Raw genomic sequence first — 21,126 nt, 5'->3', positions numbered from 1 at the left:
ATTGAAGACATCAACATCTTGCATTTACCTTATATTAAATCATTTAGATCAATATGAACATCTCAAACCCTCATAATGATTATTATGTCAAGAACATATTCACAATATCTCCATTCAATATAATTATTCACAATTATATTTTATGTATTCAACAAAAATATAATTGATCGATCAGTGAATAAATGTCAAAGATGTAAATCTATTTTAATCTTCCTTTTTAACTAAAATCTATTCATTTGAATCAGTCGCTTTCCTAATTACTTTCCACAGCTCGAATTATACAGAGTCAATAGGATATATGCTAAAGTAGTAGATCCTGATTAAAACTTCAAGAAGACAGCTCAATAGTCACTTAGGATCAAATCGAGATTAACTCATAATCTCAAAGATCTCATATAGTAGAAAAACAGGGATCCATTCTTCTACTACTTTTATTGTCGCTATTGCACATGTGGTATGAATCACATATTACGATGTTATTCTCTTTACTAATAGAAAGCGCATGTTATTTTCAAACATCGTATAAATTTCAATTTAGACATTCACAAAGCCTTATCCTGAATTCAACTTATGAATTCTAATCTGGCTTCTTGCAGGTTTAGTAAATGGTGGGTTCATTTATTTCGATCATTATTAATTCACAAATGATCTCATCTTGATACAACTATCAAGGCGGCACCAACTTACAGGTATGTCTCCATTCACAATAGTCTTATCTCTATTTATACTTAACAAATAGAGATAATTGTCCATGTGAGAGGACCAATCTCAATCTGCCAACATGCTCACCGAGACTTTGTTCAAAATGTCACAAAGACATATACACTGAATAGATCATGATATTTCATAAATAATCATCTTACAATATTTGATTGTCTTCATCTTACAATATTTGATTGTCTTACAATATATTATATTCTTCGAAGTTCCAAAGATTTCACATGTCCTTGCTCTAGTCAATGACTTAGTAAAAAGATTTACAAGCATAGCATGTGTAGGGATATACTCAAGAAATTATCTTTTTTTAGCAATTATATTTCTTATAAAGTTATACTTTATAGTTATGTGCTTGCCTTTGCTGTGATATTTGAGATCCTTAAAAAAAGCTATCGCAGCTTGATTGTTACAGTACACTGTAACAGGACTTCCACTGTCTTTAGCAATCTTCAGATGCTTCAAAAACCTTTTTAACCAGGCAGCTTCTTGCATAGTTGCTGAACAAGCCACATACTCAGCTTCCATTGTCGACAATGCTACATAAGTCTGTTTCTTATTGTTCCATGAGATGGCGCCACCATTTAGTAAGACTGTATAGTCAAATATGGATTTTCTATCATCAAGTTTGTTGGGACCGGTGCGTTTGCTAGAGGGGGTGAATAGCAAATTCTTGCTCTTGCCTACAAAATTGTTAGCGGAAGCACAAAAACAAAAGCAAGACAAAAAGAAATCAATGTTAACTCGTTCGATTTACTTGGTATCCACCTCTACGAGGTGACTAATCCAAGGATCCATACACATAGCAACCGTTCCACTATGAAAACTTCTCCTTCTCAAAGTACTCTTTGAAGGCAGAGAAACCTTTACAACGATCTCTTCCTCTTACAGAATTGAGTAGTGAAGTTTAGGGAAGAGTTTTAAGAGATTACAGAGATTGGAGTTCGTGTAAAGAAGAGAAAGTGAAAACACTTGCGTTTCTAATCTTCAATCTGTGTTTTTATATTTTTTTCGACATCAGTTGACTGATGGACTTCAACGGCTCTTGTAGATAGCGTTTAATTCTCCAGTTGTCAGTCCAACGTTCATCTAGCAGTCGATTGAAACCTCCACCAGTCGACTGGTTAGTGAATTTCACTCGACCAAAGTTTTTGTGTGTTTCTGATCAAGACATCAGTCGACTGATGGCAGTATCAGTCGACTGGTGAAGCTGAAAATCTCCTTTCAGCTTCATTCTTCATCCCTTAGCCTTGACTCAAGCCTTCAAATATCTTCCACAAGCCTCGTGCCCATCCTAGCACTTGCTTCAGATGTTTCCCTTAGCTTCGTCATGTTAAGTCTCCCTTTGCCAAGAGGCCACGCCTTCGGGACTTCACCATTTGACAAGATACCACGCCTCCGGGACTTCACCATTTGCCAAGTCTTCAATCCTGGACTTTCTTGTGAACTCAATTCGCACATGTTAATTAGATCACCAACATTGCCTAACTTAAACTTATTTTAGGCAAATATTAAAATCCAATGATGTTTGGGGTAAGACTGCACCAACAATCTCCCCCTTTTTGATGTTTGGCAAAAACTTATTTAAGTTATATCTTTAATATAACAAGATATATTATCAGCAGAATAACCATAATGATAAAAAAATGAATCATAAGACAATAAGCATGAATAAAAGCATAAAAACATTTAGATTCTAACTTAAAACAAACTCATTTCTCCCCCTTTTTGACAAATAGCAAAAAGATCATAAACTCTAAGGAGGCAGAAACAAATAAGAGTTAAGGCAAATAACCAAGAAAGAGCCTCATGCCTTTGTAATATCAAATTGATTCGTTTAAGCACACACTCCCCCTAAAACCCTACTCCCCTATAACATGCATCAACAATGTCTTTATGACACCTAAAATATAGATTTACACTTAGTATGCCATTACTTAAACAACCCTATCAGTTAATTTGATCCTACTGCATCATGTCTCTAATTATTTTACATCTGAATCTTGTGTCTGTTCTTTTCTCTTTGCAAATTATGAAATTGCAACATGCACCCTTTTGCAGATGTTCTACTCGATGATTTTCTGGTTGCTGAAAATTCTACTTTTCAATCTGAAGTCAGTTCCTCAATGTCCAATTCTGGTAGTGTCCCTTCTGTAAATTACAAACCTAATCAAAATGTCAATTTGGATTCCCAGTTTGCTGAACAACCATTGAATAAGAAGCCAGATTCAGCTTCCTCTGCCAGGTCGAAGCTTTCTAGTTTGATGCTCATATTTTTTACTATGGTACTTAATGCATTTTATGAAACCAAGTGGATTTTTGAGAGTTGATGAACAATATTTATTTTTATCAGTGTGGATCAGAAATCAATTGAAATGCTCACCCAGGCTTCTGCTGCTGAAGCTGAAGCTGTGAGCGCTGTCTGGCGGGCTGCAAGGGAAGCATCTGCAGAAAATATCTCAGATGATGGAGACTCAGAGTCTCCTATCATTGATGAAACCTCAGGTGCAGATGATTCTTCAGATGTTCCTGACTCCCTTGAGCCAGGTGTACGGCTTCATCCTCGAGCGGTATACTTTCATCTTTACATTTTACCATTTTTTAAAGAAGTGATCCTTATTCTAGCATTTCAGGTGGTGGTTGCTAAAGAAACTGTCGGCAACCTAGGAGGGCTTGTAAGGCAGCTTTCACTGGATCAGTTTGAGAATGAGAGTAGAAGAATGTACCCAACAAATGTTGAACAAACTTATCCACCAAAAAAGTTCTTGAACAGGCAGAAATCTCCCGAAGGGTTGCATAAGAAGGCAAGCATACAATTAGCTAATGTTTCAAGATTATAACATAAATGATATTGTTATCTATTCTTCTGTTGCAGGTTATATCACTTTTGCTCAGACCAAGAAATTGGAAACCTCCTGCTAATAGAAGATTTTTCCTTGATTCCTATGAAGTTGGTGAACTTTGTCATGCTGCTGAACAGATTTTTAGGCAGGAACCAACAGTTTTGCAACTAAAAGCTCCAGTTAAAGTATTTGGTGATCTCCATGGTCAGTTTGGTGATCTTATGAGATTATTTGATGAGTATGGCTTTCCCTCAACCGCTGGAGACATAACGTAAGATACAGAAATTGGTGTAATAAGTTTTTTTTTAAATTTATTTTTAAAAAATTTGTGTAATTGAGGAATTGCAATGGCAATAGTACAAGATAGGGACCCAATACTGGGTCTTATGGCAAATTGTCACTGCCTCTACCACCCTGGTGGATGGTAGGCTTAATAAGCCTTTGTCTTTTTTAATATAAAAATGAAACTCTCTGATTCAGAATTTCAGACAATAGTTAGTTAACTTTCCGTGGTATAAAGTAGATTCAGGACAATATAAACCTGCAGAAAGGAATCCTAGAAGCCTGGCCTTGCATTCTCAGGAAACTCTTAAGAGCATTCTAGGCCAACGTTGTACTAGTTTTGTATTAGTTTTTGATTTCAGATTTTTTTTGTCCCACCATGGGTTAGGTATCAGACAAGCGTTCTGCATCCTGGTATATTTGAGGTTCCCGCTTAGTATGATAGCCAAAGTTAGAATAAACTACGGATTTCAGCATGGCGATTTTGGTGTGCACCTACCGATTAGAGATACATTTAATAAGGTGAAAGTCTGTGAGGATGGCATAGGTGGGTAATCTGCTTTGGTGTGCCATCATCATCATTCATCTGGGAATTTGTTGCTTTATCTACATAATTGAAGAAATAAATATTTTACTTATTTCTTGACAAAGTCAGTTCTACTATGCTATGAGTTCCAAGTCCTTTCATGTGCTTTACACTGGTTGTTTCATACAACATACTCAGGGAAAAACTTATTGATGCTATTAATCCTAGAGCTGGGAACTAGAATTAGTTGCACTTATCCTTATAGTATGGTGAATACAAATTTAACAATGTAAATGATAACTTGCACGTTTTTGTACAGTGTTAGTCTGCACTTTCAGTGCATTTCGCCTTTCCTATCATTATAAAGAGTTGGCATTTCAGGTACATAGACTATCTATTTTTGGGGGATTATGTGGACAGGGGTCAGCATAGCTTGGAAACAATAACTCTACTACTTGCTCTGAAAGTAAGCTTTGTCTCATTCAATTACATGACAGTTTTCCCTCTATATATTTGTGTTGCAAGTCAGATATCTTTTATACAGATAGAGAATCCAGAGAACATTCACCTGATCCGAGGAAACCACGAAGCAGCTGACATCAATGCCCTTTTTGGTTTTCGTCTCGAATGCATTGAGAGAATGGTAGGAAGACGAATTAGTATTTGTATCTGGATTATGTATGAGAAATTGCTAAGCAGAAAGTTTTGCAGGGGGAAAGTGACGGGATATGGGCATGGACACGCTTTAATCAACTTTTCAACTACCTTCCACTTGCGGCTCTCATAGAGAAGAAGATTATCTGTATGCATGGTGGTATTGGGAGGTCCATAAATTCTGTTGACCAAATAGAGAAGCTTGAAAGGCCTATTAACATGGATGTTGGATCTATTGTATTAATGGATCTTCTTTGGTATTTGTAGTTCCTGTGCAATTGCAATACATGACCTGTCATGCTTTTGTAACTTATGAGGTTATCATTCTTTTATCTTGATGTATCATTTGAACTTGCAGGTCTGATCCCACAGAGAACGATAGCATAGAGGGTTTGAGACCAAATGCAAGAGGACCTGGGCTTGTCACATTCGGGGTATATGGACGGATGTTTATCTTGAAATACTTAATACTTCTCATTGCTGAACGGATTTTAGATACACTTGCCACCAATCCGGAGTAAATATATTGGATAGATTGGTGTGTATGACAAATTGTCCATACAGATACTTCATATTAGAAATTTTCCAACGTGTAATACCTTGGTGATTGGAGTCTGTTGAGTTGTAGATACACTCTTGAAGAATATCTTTATTTATTGGCAGAGGCAGTTACTTGTAGGAACTAGGAAGGGTTTTTGGATTTCAACTTTTTTGGTTTTCCAGTTTTGGCCTTCTATGCTATGTCTTCCTTGTTGGGTTTTTAGGTAGCCATGCTTTTCCTTGATCGTTTTGTGTATCAGTCAACAAAAGGTTATTAAATGTACTCATCCCGTGTAGTTATCTAGGCATATACTGATATGCACTAATGTATGTATGTGTTTTTGTATCCTTGTTCTTTTGCCTGTTAAGAAAATTAAGAGATAAAGAGTGCATGGTCTGTTGGCCATGATTCTTTCTCATATATGCTATTTGAATAAGTTTCTGATCTTGCAGCCTGACCGCGTCACTGAGTTCTGCAAAAGAAACAAGTTACAACTCATAATAAGAGCTCATGAATGTGTCATGGATGGCTTTGAAAGATTTGCCCAAGGGCAACTAATCACCTTATTTTCAGCAACTAATTATTGCGGTAACATTACCTCACTCAACTTTTTTGCTCCTGTGATTTTAGCAAATAAAAATGTCTTACCCACTGATACATGATCTGCATCAGGGACTGCTAACAATGCTGGGGCAATACTTGTAATTGGTAGAGGGTTTGTTATTGTTCCAAAGCTGATTCATCCACTTCCGCCACCACTTCAATCGCCAGAGTCTTCTCCTGAGCATGTCCTAGAGGACACGTGGATGCAGGTCGAAACTACCAGTATTATGTTAATATGCATCATTAACTAAGTGAACTTGGCTTAGACCTATTAATCAATAGGACAACCATCTTGATCTGTGTTTCTTAGCTGTTCATTCAAATGTCAACTTAATGTGATGTGGTAACAAAATCTGAAAAGACCAACACACTGCTGCTTTAGTAATTATTGGTTAAGGCACCGGTTTATTATCAAGTCGTTCATGATTTAAATCATTGTCATGCGCCTGTTGTGCAAATTATTATCCCTTATTAGGTCAATTTTTTAGTAATATGCTACTTCTTGTTGATGCAAACAATTCCTTTGGATTGATTCTAACCCTTTTGAAATGGTGGCTTATGTAGGAACTTAACATTCAGAGACCACCGACTCCGACTCGAGGTCGACCCCAATCAGCTAATGACCGGAGTTCTCTGGCTTACATTTAACCAGTATGGGCAAAATTTCTTCTGTATCTGTTAACCGATATTGTGCATTGTTACAGTGTACCATCTGTACATGATCTGTAAGCCATAAAGGCGACCGTGTTTATTTGTATAACTTTGTTGTGAATACCACGAACAGGTTTGGTGGAAGCCCTGTTTTACATCCCTTAAATTATAAAGCTTTGTGCGGCCATGGAGATATAAAAGTTGTCTTCGTGTCCTGATCTTTTCTTTCTTGCTCTTTCTGATTAACGATCATGCTTCTTTGGAAACGAAACACTTATTTCCATTCTTAATGATGACTCCCTGTAGTAACTTGTGATTAAAGTGATTCTTCTTAGCTGCTGTCATTATTCTCAGGCTAGTAATTAATGCATAAATCTGGTGGCAACTGGAGACCAAGCTAATTGGTGTGCACTAAATCTTGATAAATCCTGTGGAATATATGAGGAATATAATATATATGTCGATCTCCAGTGGCCATTTAGCATCGACAGTTTCCTTCAAAAGCTGATTCCTTTAATTTGCTGCTGTTGGCCGAGAAGAGATGCTACGAGAGGCGACAGCAACATATGGGAAGGGAATATGAATGTATCATCGCTCACAAAGGGATCCTCTTTGTTGTTATTACTATTATCATTTTAGATAAACAAAAGAGAAAAAGACAATCACCATGCACTATTTGCACATATGTTCTTTGAAAATTTTAGGGAGATTAATTTCCCCACATATATTCCATCACCACTCACCTGAATGGGGTGGAATTGAAAGAATCTTAACACGTATTTTTTTATTCTTAGGGTATAATTGAGTTGGTTATTACGTGGTAGATTTGTTAAGGTGGGCAAGGTCGAATCTCAACGAAACTGAGATAATGGTCTCTTCCGTTGTGATCAACTGTAACTTTTCGATTTACCTCCTCATAAATTATCATAAAATTAATCGTGTGAGATCGTTGGAGTGGTGGATTTCATTTGAAAGAAAATAGAGTCCAATCCTATCAAAGTTGAAAATTACAATTATGTCCTCATCCCTGTATCGTGCCGACAGAGGATACATTTTGGTAAAAACAGAGGAGGACGAACTCTTCTTCTCCAAGAGATTCGGGCACTAAATGAGCCTCATTCATGTCAGGAACATTCAGTAAAAGTAATCAAAGTGATGTGATTAACGAGGACAATAAGTATCATTCAGTGTATTAGGCAGTGAAAAAGAATTCAAGTGTTTAGAAATCAGTAACTGTTCCTGATCGATCACTGACCAATAAAAATTACAAAGCAACGGGCGGTGGTCCTCATGAATAGATCTCATGCAACGTAGTGCTGAAAATATGCCGCCTCCATGTCGCACCGAGTCAGAAACCGAGCACATTCTTCCTTTTATTCCCTTTTATTTATTCTCCTTCTTCATCATCTTCTTCTTTTCCTTCTTTCTTTGAGGTTTGATCGATTCCACTGCTCTTCTCCTCATGGCAGCGGCTGAGCAGGTCCCTGAGCCACTCAACTACCAGGTTGCTGCTTCATCGGTCTTGCTCTTGATTGTTCCCTTTGATGCGTCGAGACCTAACTTCTGTTTGTTGGTGATGACTCAGACTGTGGCTTTGAAGGTCTCCATCCATTGCGAAGGCTGCAAGAGGGAGGTGAAGAGGGTGCTGCAGCACATCGAAGGTAGAAAAGGGTGTTGTTCCTTTTGTTTTCCTTGTTGAATTATCGAGTTATGGTCTGAGATGTGTGGAGTTGTGAGAAATTTTCTCAGGGGTTTACAGGGTGAGCATCGACTTGCCGCAGCACAAGGTGGTAGTGACCTGCAACGTCGCGGCGGAGACGCTCATAAAGAAGCTGAACAAGACCGGGAAGCACGCGGAGCTCTGGCCCGAGCCGACGCCGCTCGAAGACACCGCCGGCGCAGGGGGCAGGAAGAAAAGAAACAAGAAGAAGAAAAACAAGAACAGGAACAGCAGCACCGACGCCCCCCCGGCGAACGAGCCACCGCCGCATAAGCCTGAGGGCGACCGAAGCTCCTCCGACGAGGAAGAGAACCCGAGCGAAGCTCCCGGAAAGCCCGAAGCCGCTCCGCCAGCGCTGGAGAAGCAGGGCGGAGCGGAGCCAGCCGCGGCCAACGGGGGCGGGGGCGGGGGCGGTGGCGGTGGCCGGAAGAAAAAGGGGAAGAAGGTCAGCCATAGCAACGGCGGCGGAAACGAAGCTGAGGCGGCCGCGCAGGTGGAGGCCGGAGGGACTGTGAGCTCGCCAGCGGTTAATATTTTGGCTGGCAAATTGCCGACTTACGTGGTGAGCTATAGCTCAGTGCAGCCGGGCATGGGCCACGGCAGGGCGTACTGCCATGACCCGTCGCCGGTGCAGCAGGGCAGCTACGTGTACTCGACGGCGTCGCCGGGATCTTATTACATATTCAGCGAAGAGAATGCCAACGCTTGCTCTGTTATGTGATGAAAGTGAAACAGAACAAAGCTCTGGTGTGTAAGCTTCAGCTGCTACTCGTGTAGTTTTGGAATGTCAATAAAATGGAGAATCAGACAGTATATATATATATATATATTAGCAAAAACTTGAATTTTTGTATCATAATCTACTAACTAGGGCTCTAAATCTTGTTGAGTTTTTTTATATGGTTAAGCCAAGTTAATCTAAAATTCATTAAATTGTTGAAATAGTTATTCAAGTTTGGTTTACTTTCTTTCATTTTTTAGCTTGGTTAGTTTAGATATTGTTGAGTTTTTAATTTATGTTTTTTTTATATTTAAAGTATTTATATTTTAAAACTTGTTTGGGTTGTTAGTAAACTATAATCTTATTTGGTCATTTTAAGAGCTTTTTGTTTTATTTATAATTTTGATAAAAACTTTGTTGATGAATATGATTTAAAAGTTTTGTTTTGTTTGTGGATCTTATTTATAATTATTATTCACGGATAATTTATAATCGTTATTCTTGAATAATAATAAATTAAATACACATGAGTTTAAACTTATTTATTTAATTTAATGAATTATTCATCTAATTAACGTTATGCATGTTCAAGCAATATAAATAAATTTTTGTTAAGTCAAAAATCAACTTTACTTATGGACGTGTGATTTGTTTATGTAGTATTCATAATACAACACCTTTGCGTTATGTTAAATAAAATTAAAATTGTTAAATGAAAATGGGGTAAGACAGAGGACATAACTATGAAAATATCATGGTATGATAAAAGAAGATATATTTGGTGCTTAATTGTGGTAATTGTGGTAAAAGGTGATATCCTCATCTTGGAGGCCCTTTCAGTACTGCCCCAAACAATATGAAAGAGAGATAAATCATGAGGGATTTTGCCTTGGCCCAGTAGCCCATTGCATGAAGAGGTGAGACAATCAACAGAGAATTTCGCATCCATTGGAAATTGACTCTTAGACTTTATTGTGATAGTTCCTATGCAAGAACCAACGGACTAGCCCGTGGGGATGCACACATTTGGTGTCTAAAAAAAATGATAAATCTCAGTCAGTCTCATGGACTCAATCTCTAGGGGTGATCGGTCCGGTCCTAAAGTTTCCCACTGACCACAAGGTAAATCATCAACCCAGATGCTCAGCATCCTTTGATTGTGATAGTTTCTACAAATACGTCGTAGATCAACCTAGGTCACAACCTGGATGTCCCCGTGGCCCCGGGGACACACATTTGGTGCCTAAGATATCATAGGAAGTTGATCAACATATAGTATGCATGTGCCTAAATGATCACATATGGAAACAAGATACATGTGCAAATAGGAACAATCTTAATCATCATGTTGGAGGTTAAGGTGAAGGCCCTTCTATTGGACTAACTTAAGGAGCTTTTCTTTGTTGTTTCTTCTGTTGGATTAATCCAAGGAGCTTTTCACAGTTGTTTCTAATCGATATAATGCAAATGTCTTACAATCATGATAATTATCCATGTTGTTGATATATAGTAATCTTGAAGAGCTATATGACTTGAATTGAAGACAAACCGTAAAGGTCTTTGGGGAAGAGACCCTAACAAATGTTGGCTTTCTACCATAGAATAGAATGAATGAGAGAATTATTGGATTTAAAAATTATTGAAATTTAAAAATTTAGACTTATTTGGTTTTGTCAAGATTGGGAGGTTGAGCTAATGTAACAGGAAGGTCGAGCTGAGTTGCTTAATAGGGAAGTTGAACTGAGTTACCTGACAGGAAGGCCGAGCTGAGCTGCTTGACAAAAAGGTCGAGTTACCTAGTAGGGAGGCCAATTTGAGTTGCTTGACAAAGAGGTCGAGTTGCCTAACAGGGAGGCTAAGCTGACCTGCTTAGCAGGGAGGCTAAGCTGAGTAGTTGAATGACTCAAGAGGTAGTTGGAGGTTGAAAGATAGAGTCGAGAGGTCCCCAATTTTTTAAAATAAATTTGTCCCCTCTCTGAGGGTGTTTAGAGGCTTCGTATGACATCTATTTTTCAAGATACAACAATTTGACAACGTTTGCAATGAAGCACTGGTTGTATGTCATGAATTGAATAGTACCTGAATGCTTTCACCAGGAAGATAAAGGAGCAGAATGTGAGGAAGAAGTTTGCTCATTGGATGGATTCTTCTCTATTCCTTATTCTGGCCAAGGAAGGAAATATTGGAATCTTTTATACAAAAAATAATAATATACACAGCGAAAAATAGAATCCCTTCTAATGATCCATGCAAAAATTTGTTTAAAGTTTTAACTAAAATTTATACCTTTGTTGTGTGCCTTTAACGTATCCTGCTAGTCCTTGGTTCACCAGATCTCTACACGATCAAAATGATCATGCCTCTAATAGTATCCATACGAACATGATCACAATCTTGGAGATGAACCGCTTTAACAGACAGGAGAATAAGGGAAGGGTTGGCTTCTCCCTCTTCCGGCACGATCAGCCGTCTCAATCGGGTCGAGCAGGTGGCTCTCTGACAGGGAAAAAGAAGGCAGCGTCGCGGCGATCATAGAAATCCCGGGAAGAAGATCGACATCGATGGGAAGGAAGAAGACCGACACCAGCGGAAGAGGTCGCAATCCTCTGTTTCAGCCGCGCGCGTCTTCGAGCAGAGCTCCGGCATCACGGCAGGCGCGTCTTCGGGCAAAGCTCAGCATCGCGGCCGATGCATCTTCTGGCAGATCGCGAACAACAGCCTAAATCGCACGTTCCACTTCTCTAGCCGATCCCCACACCGTCGGCGCTGAAGTCGCCGGCACTTGCGCCTCTCCTCACCGCTCAGGACCGGTCGTCGTTCTCGCGGGGAAGAAGCAGGGTCGGCACGCGCACGGGAGGAAGAAGCCCGGCGCCTTAGGGTTTCGGGGCAGAGACGATCTGCAGGTGGCATGTCGCGTGGAGAAGAAGACGAGGATCGACGCTGTGCGGAGAGGATGAATAGGGGAACCAAAATCGCAATTTCGTTGGTTTGAGAAGCTACAGTGCTTTCCTTTTAAATCGGAACCAAATTAGGTTTAAGGCTAACCGGCAATTAGGGTTTGACTGAACCGATTTGAGGAATAAATCAAAAAATCAAAACCTAACTTCAGATTGAACTGGACTAGGTTATTGTAGCGAACCGGTTCATTTTTGGTTCGCTTGGTTCAATAATCAAACGACCTCCGATTTGACCTAAAACAGTTTCGTTCAATTCGTCTTCATAAGATGAAGGTTCTCATCTCTTCGGTTTTACCAAAATGTCTTCCATCATGAACCAAATCAAGTTGGTTTAATTCGATTCAAAATCGAATCATTTGGTTTACTAACCAAACGACCTCTGATTTGAATAAAATCAATTTCATTCATTTCGTCTTCATAAGACGAATTCCATCATATTGTCCTTTGTCTGGTCAAACCAGACTTTATCTCTCTCATTCTGAGAATCTAATTCTCAAACTTGTTTTAAGTCCTTCAAGAACTTGTAGTGCGTGTGACTTAATAAATTCTCGATTATATTGGCTGTCCGTAATTAATCATTAATTACAGAACGATTATGAGTGACACCTAGTAGTATATCATGATTCCCAATTATTTAAAAATCAACGAGTGATTCCGATCATAAAATCAACAATTAATTCCAGAACAATTCTAAACCCTTCAGCAGCTCCAATTAAACGTGTCTCGTTCCTTTCACCGTCTTATACCCACTTGGTTCAGGACATGGTCTATGTGTCGGTCCCCACTAGGCTGACTACGTCACACCTAGTCCAAGCTGCTTTCTTGTCTTGTTGATTCAAGTTACTTGTACATGTGTCCAAGAGTACCATACTCTTGACATGTAATGCTTTGGTCAAAGACTTTTAGTAACAATCCTGACAAGCGGCCGCAAGGTATACGTCTACTTTTCCAAGGAGCAATGAATCCTCTGTGGGCTATTCAAACACCTTTGGACACTTCGACTTATACCCAATCATCTCGGGTCCACACCTCCTCAAAGATGTTTGCTTAAGATGTCAAAGTATAAGCCTCCATGACCAAGGTGACTTGAATACCACAAGTCAAAGGAAAACTCACACTTAAGCTGCACTGAGATCTTCATTGACATATGTATAGAACCATATGAAGTCTCAAGGCAGGTCACTCCAATGAAGTGATTACCTTTAACCAACATCCACGTTTAACTCTCAACATTCAATGTTTTTAGCAGTGAGATCGGCTGCTTGACTAACCAAGGAGTTTAAACGTGTTAGTCTCTATAGAATCGATGACATCCGTGCTCATCAATTCCTCGACTAGGGAAAATTTTAATACATTCATAATTGCACATATAGAGATGCTCATGAGTTGTGATCCAATCATAAATTCTCTCCTGCTATGAATCGTATTGCGGATATTCAGTATTTGAGTTTAAAATCTAATCAAACACATAGAAAATGTGCACTCAAATAGTGAATTGCTATTTATCTAATACATAGTATAATCGTAAGGCGATTACCTTATGACACCTCTCAAATCTAACAACCACATGATCTAAGGCTGTGTCAACTAGTGATAGCAACACCCGCCTCCATAATTAAGGCAGCATGGTGCTCTCATGGTTTAGGGAGGATCCCGCATGTCAACCTGTTATGCAGTAGTATGGTGAGCCAATTGATAAGGTGATATATGATTTGTCATATCAAGTTCATTAAATGCGAAGCCTTATCTCCTCTATAACATGACCAAGCTAGCTGTCCAAGTAAAATGTTGACACCTCAGCTCAGCTCTATGGAATAATCGATTCGACAGACGGACAACAGTTTAGGTCAGTCCAATCAATCGGATTTCACCTCCTTCGACTAGACTAATTAGGGAGACTTCTGATATGATGAAAACCTGCTCCCTTCACGTGTCACATGGGGGCTGAAGTCATGTTGAGTTGTTAGTCAAAGCTAAGGTAAGCTATACGAGGTTTGGAGATAACAAAATTAAACCTGCCCCGAACCCAAACTTAGTTAAACCAATTCAAAGACAAATCGCCCATCCGACTCGAACATGACCTAAGCCTCAGCCACCGATCTCGACTTCAGTGGTTGTTCTCATATTCATTTTGATCTCAATTATCGACCTCATTTCCAACTTGATCTTGGTGGTCGACCTCATATCTAGCTCGGTTTTAGTGGTCGACCTTATATCCAATTTGGTCTCGGTTGCTGACCTCATCTTGGTCTCGGCTGTCAATCTCAACTTAGTCTTAGCTGTCAACCTCAGTTCAGTCTCGATTGTCGACCTCAGTTTAGTCTTGGTTGCAGACCTCAACCTCAACTCGGTCTCGACTATTGACCTCCATCTTTTCTTCAGCCCCTTGCTTGGGCCAGCCTAACTGATTTGTCCACAAACATAAAGAGGTCGTAAACGAGAAGGGAAGAGGACATTTGGTTTCATGCGAAAGGTGTGAATCATTCAATTGAGATGCAAGCCGAGAAGCTATTAGCATGATGACACACTTCAATATTAAGAATATCCTATATAAGGTCTATGTTTGAGTACTCATTTTGACGTGCATAATTGAGTTGATTATGACGGAGCAAAGTTGTTGAAGTGGGCAAGGATCGAATCTCGACGAAATCGAGATAATGTCTTCTACCGTCGTGATCAACTACAGCTTCTTGATTTACCTTCTCATAGATGGTCGTGGGACCGACTATGTGGGGTCGTTAGGATGACGGATTCCACTTTTTTGCTGAAGAGTACTGATTTTGATATTATACCAATTGATTTGGTCTAGAGTGACTATGGAGAAAACCTTTTGATTATTTTAGGAGTTGCATTATTTTACCTTAAGTAGTTGTTTATATATCTATATTTATCTATCTATCTAGGCATTCATATACCTCATCCACAAACCCAAGTCTAGCTAGGCAATTCAGCATCTTAAAAATTCTTCCTCTAAACAAATAAATAAAAATACATATTGTGACATAATATCAAATGAGAGACATTAAAATATGTAAAAAAAGAATAAATATAGAACAAGTATATGACATAAAATTATAGTAATGGAATATGTCAGGGCTGATTTTTGACCTCTTCTGTTACATGAAAGTGTTGAAATTTAAATTTAGTAGCCTTTGAAGATTGGTGGAGGTGGTGATGCATAGCTCAACCCACCAACCGGTGGCAAGATTTTGAACTGCTCTGGGGTTTCCGGGGTTTCTGTTGAAGGAGGAGAAAGAGATGAAGTTGGTGGTGGTGGTGGTGGTGGTGATGGGGAGGAGGTTGGAGGTGGGGATGAGAACATAGATGGGGGTGGATATGTCACTGGTGGTGGAGGAGAATATATTGGTGGTGGTGGTGAGTAAATAGGTGGTGGTGGAGGAGATTTTGCTAGTGGTGGAGGAGATTGTGTTGGTGATGGCGGAGGTGGTGATTGAACCGGTGGTGGGGGAGATTGTGTTGGTGATGGCGGAGGTGGTGATTGGACTGATGGTGGAGGAGATTGTGTTGGTGCTGGCGGAGGTGGTGATTGGACTGGAGGTGGAGGAGCTTGTGTTGGTGGTGGTGATTGGACCGGAGGTGGTGAGTACATTGGTGGTGGAGGGGATTGCACCGGTGGTGGTGAGTACGTTGGTGGGGGTGGTGAATACACTGGAGGAGGAGGAGATTGTACAGGAGGAGGCGGAGAGTTCATAGGTGGCGGAGGAGATTGTATTGGAGGAGGCGGTGAGCTCAATGGTGGTGGAGGAGACTGTAGCGAAGGTGGCGGCGGTGGTGGTGATTGAGTGATTGGTGGAGATAATTGTACTGAAGGAGATGGGGGTGAATCCACTGTCGGCGGTGGAGATTGCACTATAGAAGGTGGTGGTGGTGGTGTGTTTGCTACAGGAGGTGGAGATTTAGTGACTGGTGGAGGAAACTGTAACGGAGGTGGCGGTGGCGGTGATTGAACGATTGGCGGAGAGGATCGTACCGAAGGAGGTGGTGATGAATCCATTGTCGGTGGTGGAGATTGCACTTTAGGAGGTGGAGATTTAGTTACTGGTTGAGGTGGTGATGCATTTGCTATAGGAGGAGATGGAGAATTGGTCGTTGATGGAGCAGGTGAATTTGCCATTGGTATCGGTGGAGAGTTAACTGGAGTTTGCGAGTGATTGTGGCGGCGTGCTCTTTGCTTCCGGTGGCATTTGTGGTGAGGGCGTTGATGTCGGCGCCTCCGCAGATGATCTAGGAGGAGGCGGTGCACGGAATCGTTGCACTGGTGATTGATCATGCGGCGCCGATCTCGGCGGTGACACCGTTGAAGACGGAGATGATGGTGGGGGAGTTTGAGTTGTTGATCCAGGAGAGCTCTCAGGAGGCGACATGGATGCTTTTTCAGGCTTCGGTGATGGTGGTGAAGAATCCGGTGTTGATGTTCTAGGAGATGATGGCTTCGAAGGTGGTGTTGGTGTTTCCTGTCCCGGCGACGTCGACGGTCGGGGAGTTGGTGGCGTCTTCGGAGACGTCGGTGTCGATTTCGGTGACGGCGATGGAGGCGAAGATCCACAATTTTGTTTGCTACAATTCACTTGGTGACTGACCACAGGCAGACATGCCTTCCCCTGCTTTTGCCTTGGCCTGTTCTCCAAACAATTGCCTTGATCATCAAACCAGACATCAGATTTCAACGATGGCATCGGCATGCACTCCACATCTTCCACGTTAAAATAGTTGTTAGAGAACGTAAAATTAGCAAGGCTAGGCAAGCGGCAAAGATCCTTAGGCACCGCCCCAGTAAGAACATTGTCGGATAGATCCAACTGCTCCACTTTATTCAATCCTGTAAAGCTCGTCGGAAGCATGCCGACCAACGAATTCCGACTCGCGTCGAGCACGGTAACATTGCCGAGGAGTCCGATCTCCGACGGCAAGCAACCGACGAGCCCATTGTTCAACAACACCAGCTCATTGAGGGTGATTCCCATCCTCCCGGCGCTACTAGGGATGCATCCGCCGAGATTGTTGTTGGCCAAAACAATGACTGACGCAGTCGAATTGCCAAAGTTCTCAGGGATGCCTGAAGTAAATCTGTTGTTGTTCAAGACGATGACGTCGAGTTGCTTGTCGAAGAGCTCCGACGGCAAGGGGCCTTCGAAGTCATTATAGCGGAGATCGAGGTAGCGCAAGGATGGCAGGCCAACGAGCACCATCGGAAACGGCCCGACAAAGCGGTTGTTGCTGACATCTATCTCGTAGAGGAGCACTAGCCGCGAGAAGCTCTTGGGGATGATCCCACAAAACCTGTTGGAGTTGATGTGGAAGAGCGCCATGTCTGTGAGCAGACCGAGCTCGTTTGGCAGATAACCTGCGATGTCGGCACCGTTGATGTCGATGCCAGCGACGACGTCGAGAGAGGGGTCATCGAGTGCTTTGGCACAAAACACGCCGTTGTAGTTGCAGACGTCGGGGCCGACCCAGTTTCCGGTGATGTTGGAGGGGTCGGAGTACATGGCATGTCTCCAGGCTTGAAGGGCAATGTAGGCACGTCGAATGCGAGGGTTGGCGAATTGGAACCCGACCTTGACGTCAAATTCAAAGTCGTCAGAAAGGTCGACGTTCTTAGAGAGGCTGAGGAGTTGTCGACGGGCGATGTAGGCGACTTCAGCATCGGTGAGAGCATATGAGTAAGAGGCGAGGATGGAAAGGAGGAGAAATTGGGCAAAGATGTTCATGAGGGGAAGATTAAGGGGCATCCCCATGATGGAGAGCCCGAGGCAATGGGATATCGAAGGGGGAAGAAGAAAGAAAGGTAATTATAGGTGACAAGATAGAGGTCGAGCAATGGCTACCCATCTTTCTTGAAGGAGTTTGTTCATTTAAGACTAAAATTGGCGCGAAAATAACGGTGTCTATGTTGTCGTTCCCGTGTAAAATTAGAGGTTGTAACTTTCTTAGATTAACCGTAAGTTTGGTAAGTTATTTTCATCCAAATTAAGATATATATAAATTTGAGATAACATAAAGTAATCATAAAACAAATGTTCTTCTCGATTACGATAAAGTGTTATGTTTATCTATCTATACTAAAATTTGACAAGAAATAATTAATGTCGTAATAACAATGATGTATATATTACATTGACAGACCAAAGCATTCTTCCATGTCGATTTATATAAAAAACAAGATTAAATGTGATGATTTTTAAATTAGTTACTCTCGTTACCTCCTCCATGTGGGCTTTGAATTTTTAGGAGCACATTGAAATAACTTAGGAAGGCAAATCCCGTCTTTTATTGTGCTTCTTCATGTTTCTAATGCCTTTTCTTTTCAACAGAAGATTAAATCCGCTATCCTAATTCTACACGATTGACCACACGATCATCTATGAAAAAATAAATAGAAAAACTACAATTGATCACGATAGATGAAGATATTATCTCGACTTCACTGAAATTTAACTCTTATCCACTTTAACAACTCTACTCCGTGGTAACCAACTCAACTATGCCCAAGAAATTTGCTTTTTCTCATATTATGTGAAAACACTCCAAAAGGATTCAACAATGAAATATACCGTCATTTAATTCCTTACAAAGGCCATTATACAAAACTTTGATCAAGGACCCAATTTTGAGGAAGTTCATTAGAAAATCACTTGCATTTGCCACAATTGCCACGATCTCAATCTTGTTGTGATCACTGAGACTGCTTTCTAGTAGAGAAAGCAGCAATGAGAACAGTGGCAATATTAAATTCTCACTGTGAAACACTGGCATTTTAATTGATTGGAGAAAAGTGAAAAGAGATACTACAAAATGTTTTCTTTGAAATGAACCGACCAGAGTAGAGTGAGACTAAATTAATGAGCCAAAGAAATGTTGATACTAGAAAATTTAACAAAAGGCCAAACACTCCAGTATATCAAAGCAGACTGCAGATGAAATGTCAACTTTCTAATAACTCGGAAACTCTTAATAAACAGAACTTGTGAATTGCAAGAGCAATTGCAAGATTAGTCTTCCTCCTCCCCTTCATTCTCCGCGATGTTGAAGTATCTGAGCTCATACACACTTAGATCTTTGTTCGAAGCAATCACTCGGAGCCAATCGCGAACATTGTGTTTCTTCAAGAATTTCTTTGTCAAGTATTTCAAGTACCTGAAAGTTAAAACACATACAGTACATCAATAACCACTGGAATGCAAGTGCAACCAAAGCCACACAAACCAAAGGTTATCAAATGAGAACATAAAGAAATGTGCATGAGTTGGGAAACACTATTTGGAACAGAAAAAAAATGTATATTGACAAAAACATCATATTGACTGAGTTCTACTTAGTAAAATCCACTGTGATTGTTTATAAATCCTTTTCTCCGCTCTACTTTTAGATGTATGAAAATAAACACAAATCATCAGGAGGGGGATGGGGTTGTTGGTTTTTAAGAGGGTGTTGTTTCTAGTCCCACATCCAGAAGTAAAAGGGAACAAAGACATCCAGAAGTAAAAGGGAACAAAGGGGACTCATAAAAAAAATACTATCATATTCCTCTTGCATATGGTGGATGCATATGGATATGTATGGCTGTGGGTTAACTTTGTCAGTGACATGCACAAGCAATGTCCTGGACTGAGCTCAAGCACAGGCTGGGCTGGGCTGGGCTTGAGCATGAGTTATATCAGGCACAGCGTGCATGTGACACTGCATAGATGCAAATAGCGCAGTTAATTGCTCACAAGAGCAACAAGAAATTTCATACAAAATATTTATTATTTTAATTTTGAAAACATAATCATTGTTGGACGAATTCATTACCTATGGACTTAATTTGTTGGCAAAAACAATCATCCTCAAACAATCATCTTGAATAGGTTGTGTTTTCAAGGTTTGTAAAAAAATTTCTAGTTTTGGTTTAAAAAAAGAGAAAATTCTTGAACCTACAACAGACCACCATAGAAACCCCACTTCTACTTTACTATCTCAAGTTTCTCTTTGTCAATATAAGTCTTACTTTATATTTGCATATTAAAGTGAACAAACAAAGTTTGTTGTTGGATCTTGGGAGAGGTTTTCTGCGGGCAATATTTACTCTAAATAGAGACGACTGACTGACACCTTAATCAGGTTAATATTGTAACTCAGTTTTTTGTTTCTATTCTATCTTTGTCAACATAAGTCTTACTTTTGCTTTGCATATTGAAGTGAACAAACAAAGTTTGTTGTTGGATCTTGGGAGAGGTTTTCTGGGGGCAAGATTTACTCTATAGAGAGTCGACTCATTGACACCTTAACCAGGTTAAGATTGTAACTCAGCTTTTTGTTTCTATTTTATCCAACCTTGCATATTCCATTTTTTGATCGGTTAGTTCTCACTTCAATTTTAGGTTTTAGGTTAGGCATAAGAAAAGGTGGGGCAAGGAAGAAATTCTTAGAGAATAAGACAATAATCAAATTAGTAATCTATGAGCAGGGAAATCAAAAGTCACATAAATCACACACAGAGATACCAACTTCATACGTTGAAACCTAAAATTGGTACTAGGTAGAAATGTTATCCATGGAAAAAGGAAATGCAGGACAGACCAAAATCTCAAATCCACTTTTGCCTCCTACAAACATTAGTACCATGTTATCACAAATTACAAACCCTGCAGTGAATGGCTTTCCAAGATGAATAGTATTGACCTCCAAACTATCTAAAACAAGACAAATTTAACATGAACACTGTCTCAAAATAAGGAGTCCAACCTATGAAATATAATATATCAAGCATTGTGCAGCTCCTTTATTCACACGCAAAAACATATCTTTTTCTTGAAAACACGGCGCAAAGTGCCTCAAAAGTGAATATTGAAACAACAATTACTCAAATTCCAACCACAAATGATAAGAAACTAATACAAATGAAGATGGT

At 40.1% G+C, this 21,126-nt stretch overlaps 3 protein-coding genes across 4 annotated transcripts; 2 read left to right on the top strand and 1 right to left on the bottom strand.

Annotated features, from left to right (window-relative positions):
• Window positions 1-2,784: 2,784 nt before the first annotated feature.
• LOC141848483 (serine/threonine-protein phosphatase BSL1 homolog) lies at window positions 2,785-7,012 on the top strand. 2 transcript variants are annotated; one of them, XM_074736516.1, is made up of 12 exons: window positions 2,796-2,828; window positions 2,910-2,959; window positions 3,068-3,284; window positions 3,348-3,518; window positions 3,590-3,828; window positions 4,747-4,831; window positions 4,910-5,008; window positions 5,077-5,276; window positions 5,378-5,453; window positions 6,013-6,148; window positions 6,233-6,372; window positions 6,728-7,012. In XM_074736516.1, exons 3-12 carry the CDS (start codon window positions 3,090-3,092, stop codon window positions 6,809-6,811), a joined length of 1,425 nt encoding a protein of 474 aa, XP_074592617.1. In that variant the 5' UTR covers window positions 2,796-2,828; window positions 2,910-2,959; window positions 3,068-3,089; the 3' UTR covers window positions 6,812-7,012. The 2 variants fall into 2 exon arrangements, with proteins under 2 accessions (XP_074592616.1, XP_074592617.1); XM_074736515.1 differs by having other exon boundaries at window positions 2,785-2,959.
• A 1,125-nt stretch (window positions 7,013-8,137) lies between these two features.
• Window positions 8,138-9,353, top strand: LOC141811728 (uncharacterized). The gene is made up of 3 exons (XM_074699774.1): window positions 8,138-8,318; window positions 8,400-8,475; window positions 8,564-9,353. Exons 1-3 carry the CDS (start codon window positions 8,277-8,279, stop codon window positions 9,253-9,255), a joined length of 810 nt encoding a protein of 269 aa, XP_074555875.1. The 5' UTR covers window positions 8,138-8,276; the 3' UTR covers window positions 9,256-9,353.
• Window positions 9,354-15,354: 6,001 nt separating this feature from the next.
• Window positions 15,355-19,532, bottom strand: LOC141848362 (pollen-specific leucine-rich repeat extensin-like protein 4). The gene is made up of 5 exons (XM_074736389.1): window positions 19,501-19,532; window positions 19,000-19,021; window positions 16,707-17,896; window positions 16,369-16,514; window positions 15,355-16,295 (listed from the first exon to the last, which is right to left on the bottom strand). The coding sequence occupies exons 1-5, from the start codon at window positions 19,530-19,532 to the stop codon at window positions 15,355-15,357; spliced, it is 2,331 nt and encodes a 776-aa protein (XP_074592490.1).
• Between the last annotated feature and the right edge of the window lie 1,594 nt (window positions 19,533-21,126).

The sequence above is a fragment of the Curcuma longa genome, chromosome 17 (genome assembly GCF_044706935.1).
Source record: "Curcuma longa cultivar G26 ecotype Majalengka, Jawa Barat chromosome 17, ITB_CL_G26_1.1, whole genome shotgun sequence".
In the NCBI taxonomy this organism is placed as follows: Eukaryota; Viridiplantae; Streptophyta; class Magnoliopsida; order Zingiberales; family Zingiberaceae; genus Curcuma; species Curcuma longa.
The sequence above is the reverse complement of the archived record's forward strand: the minus strand, read 5'-3'. Positions and strand labels throughout refer to the sequence as shown.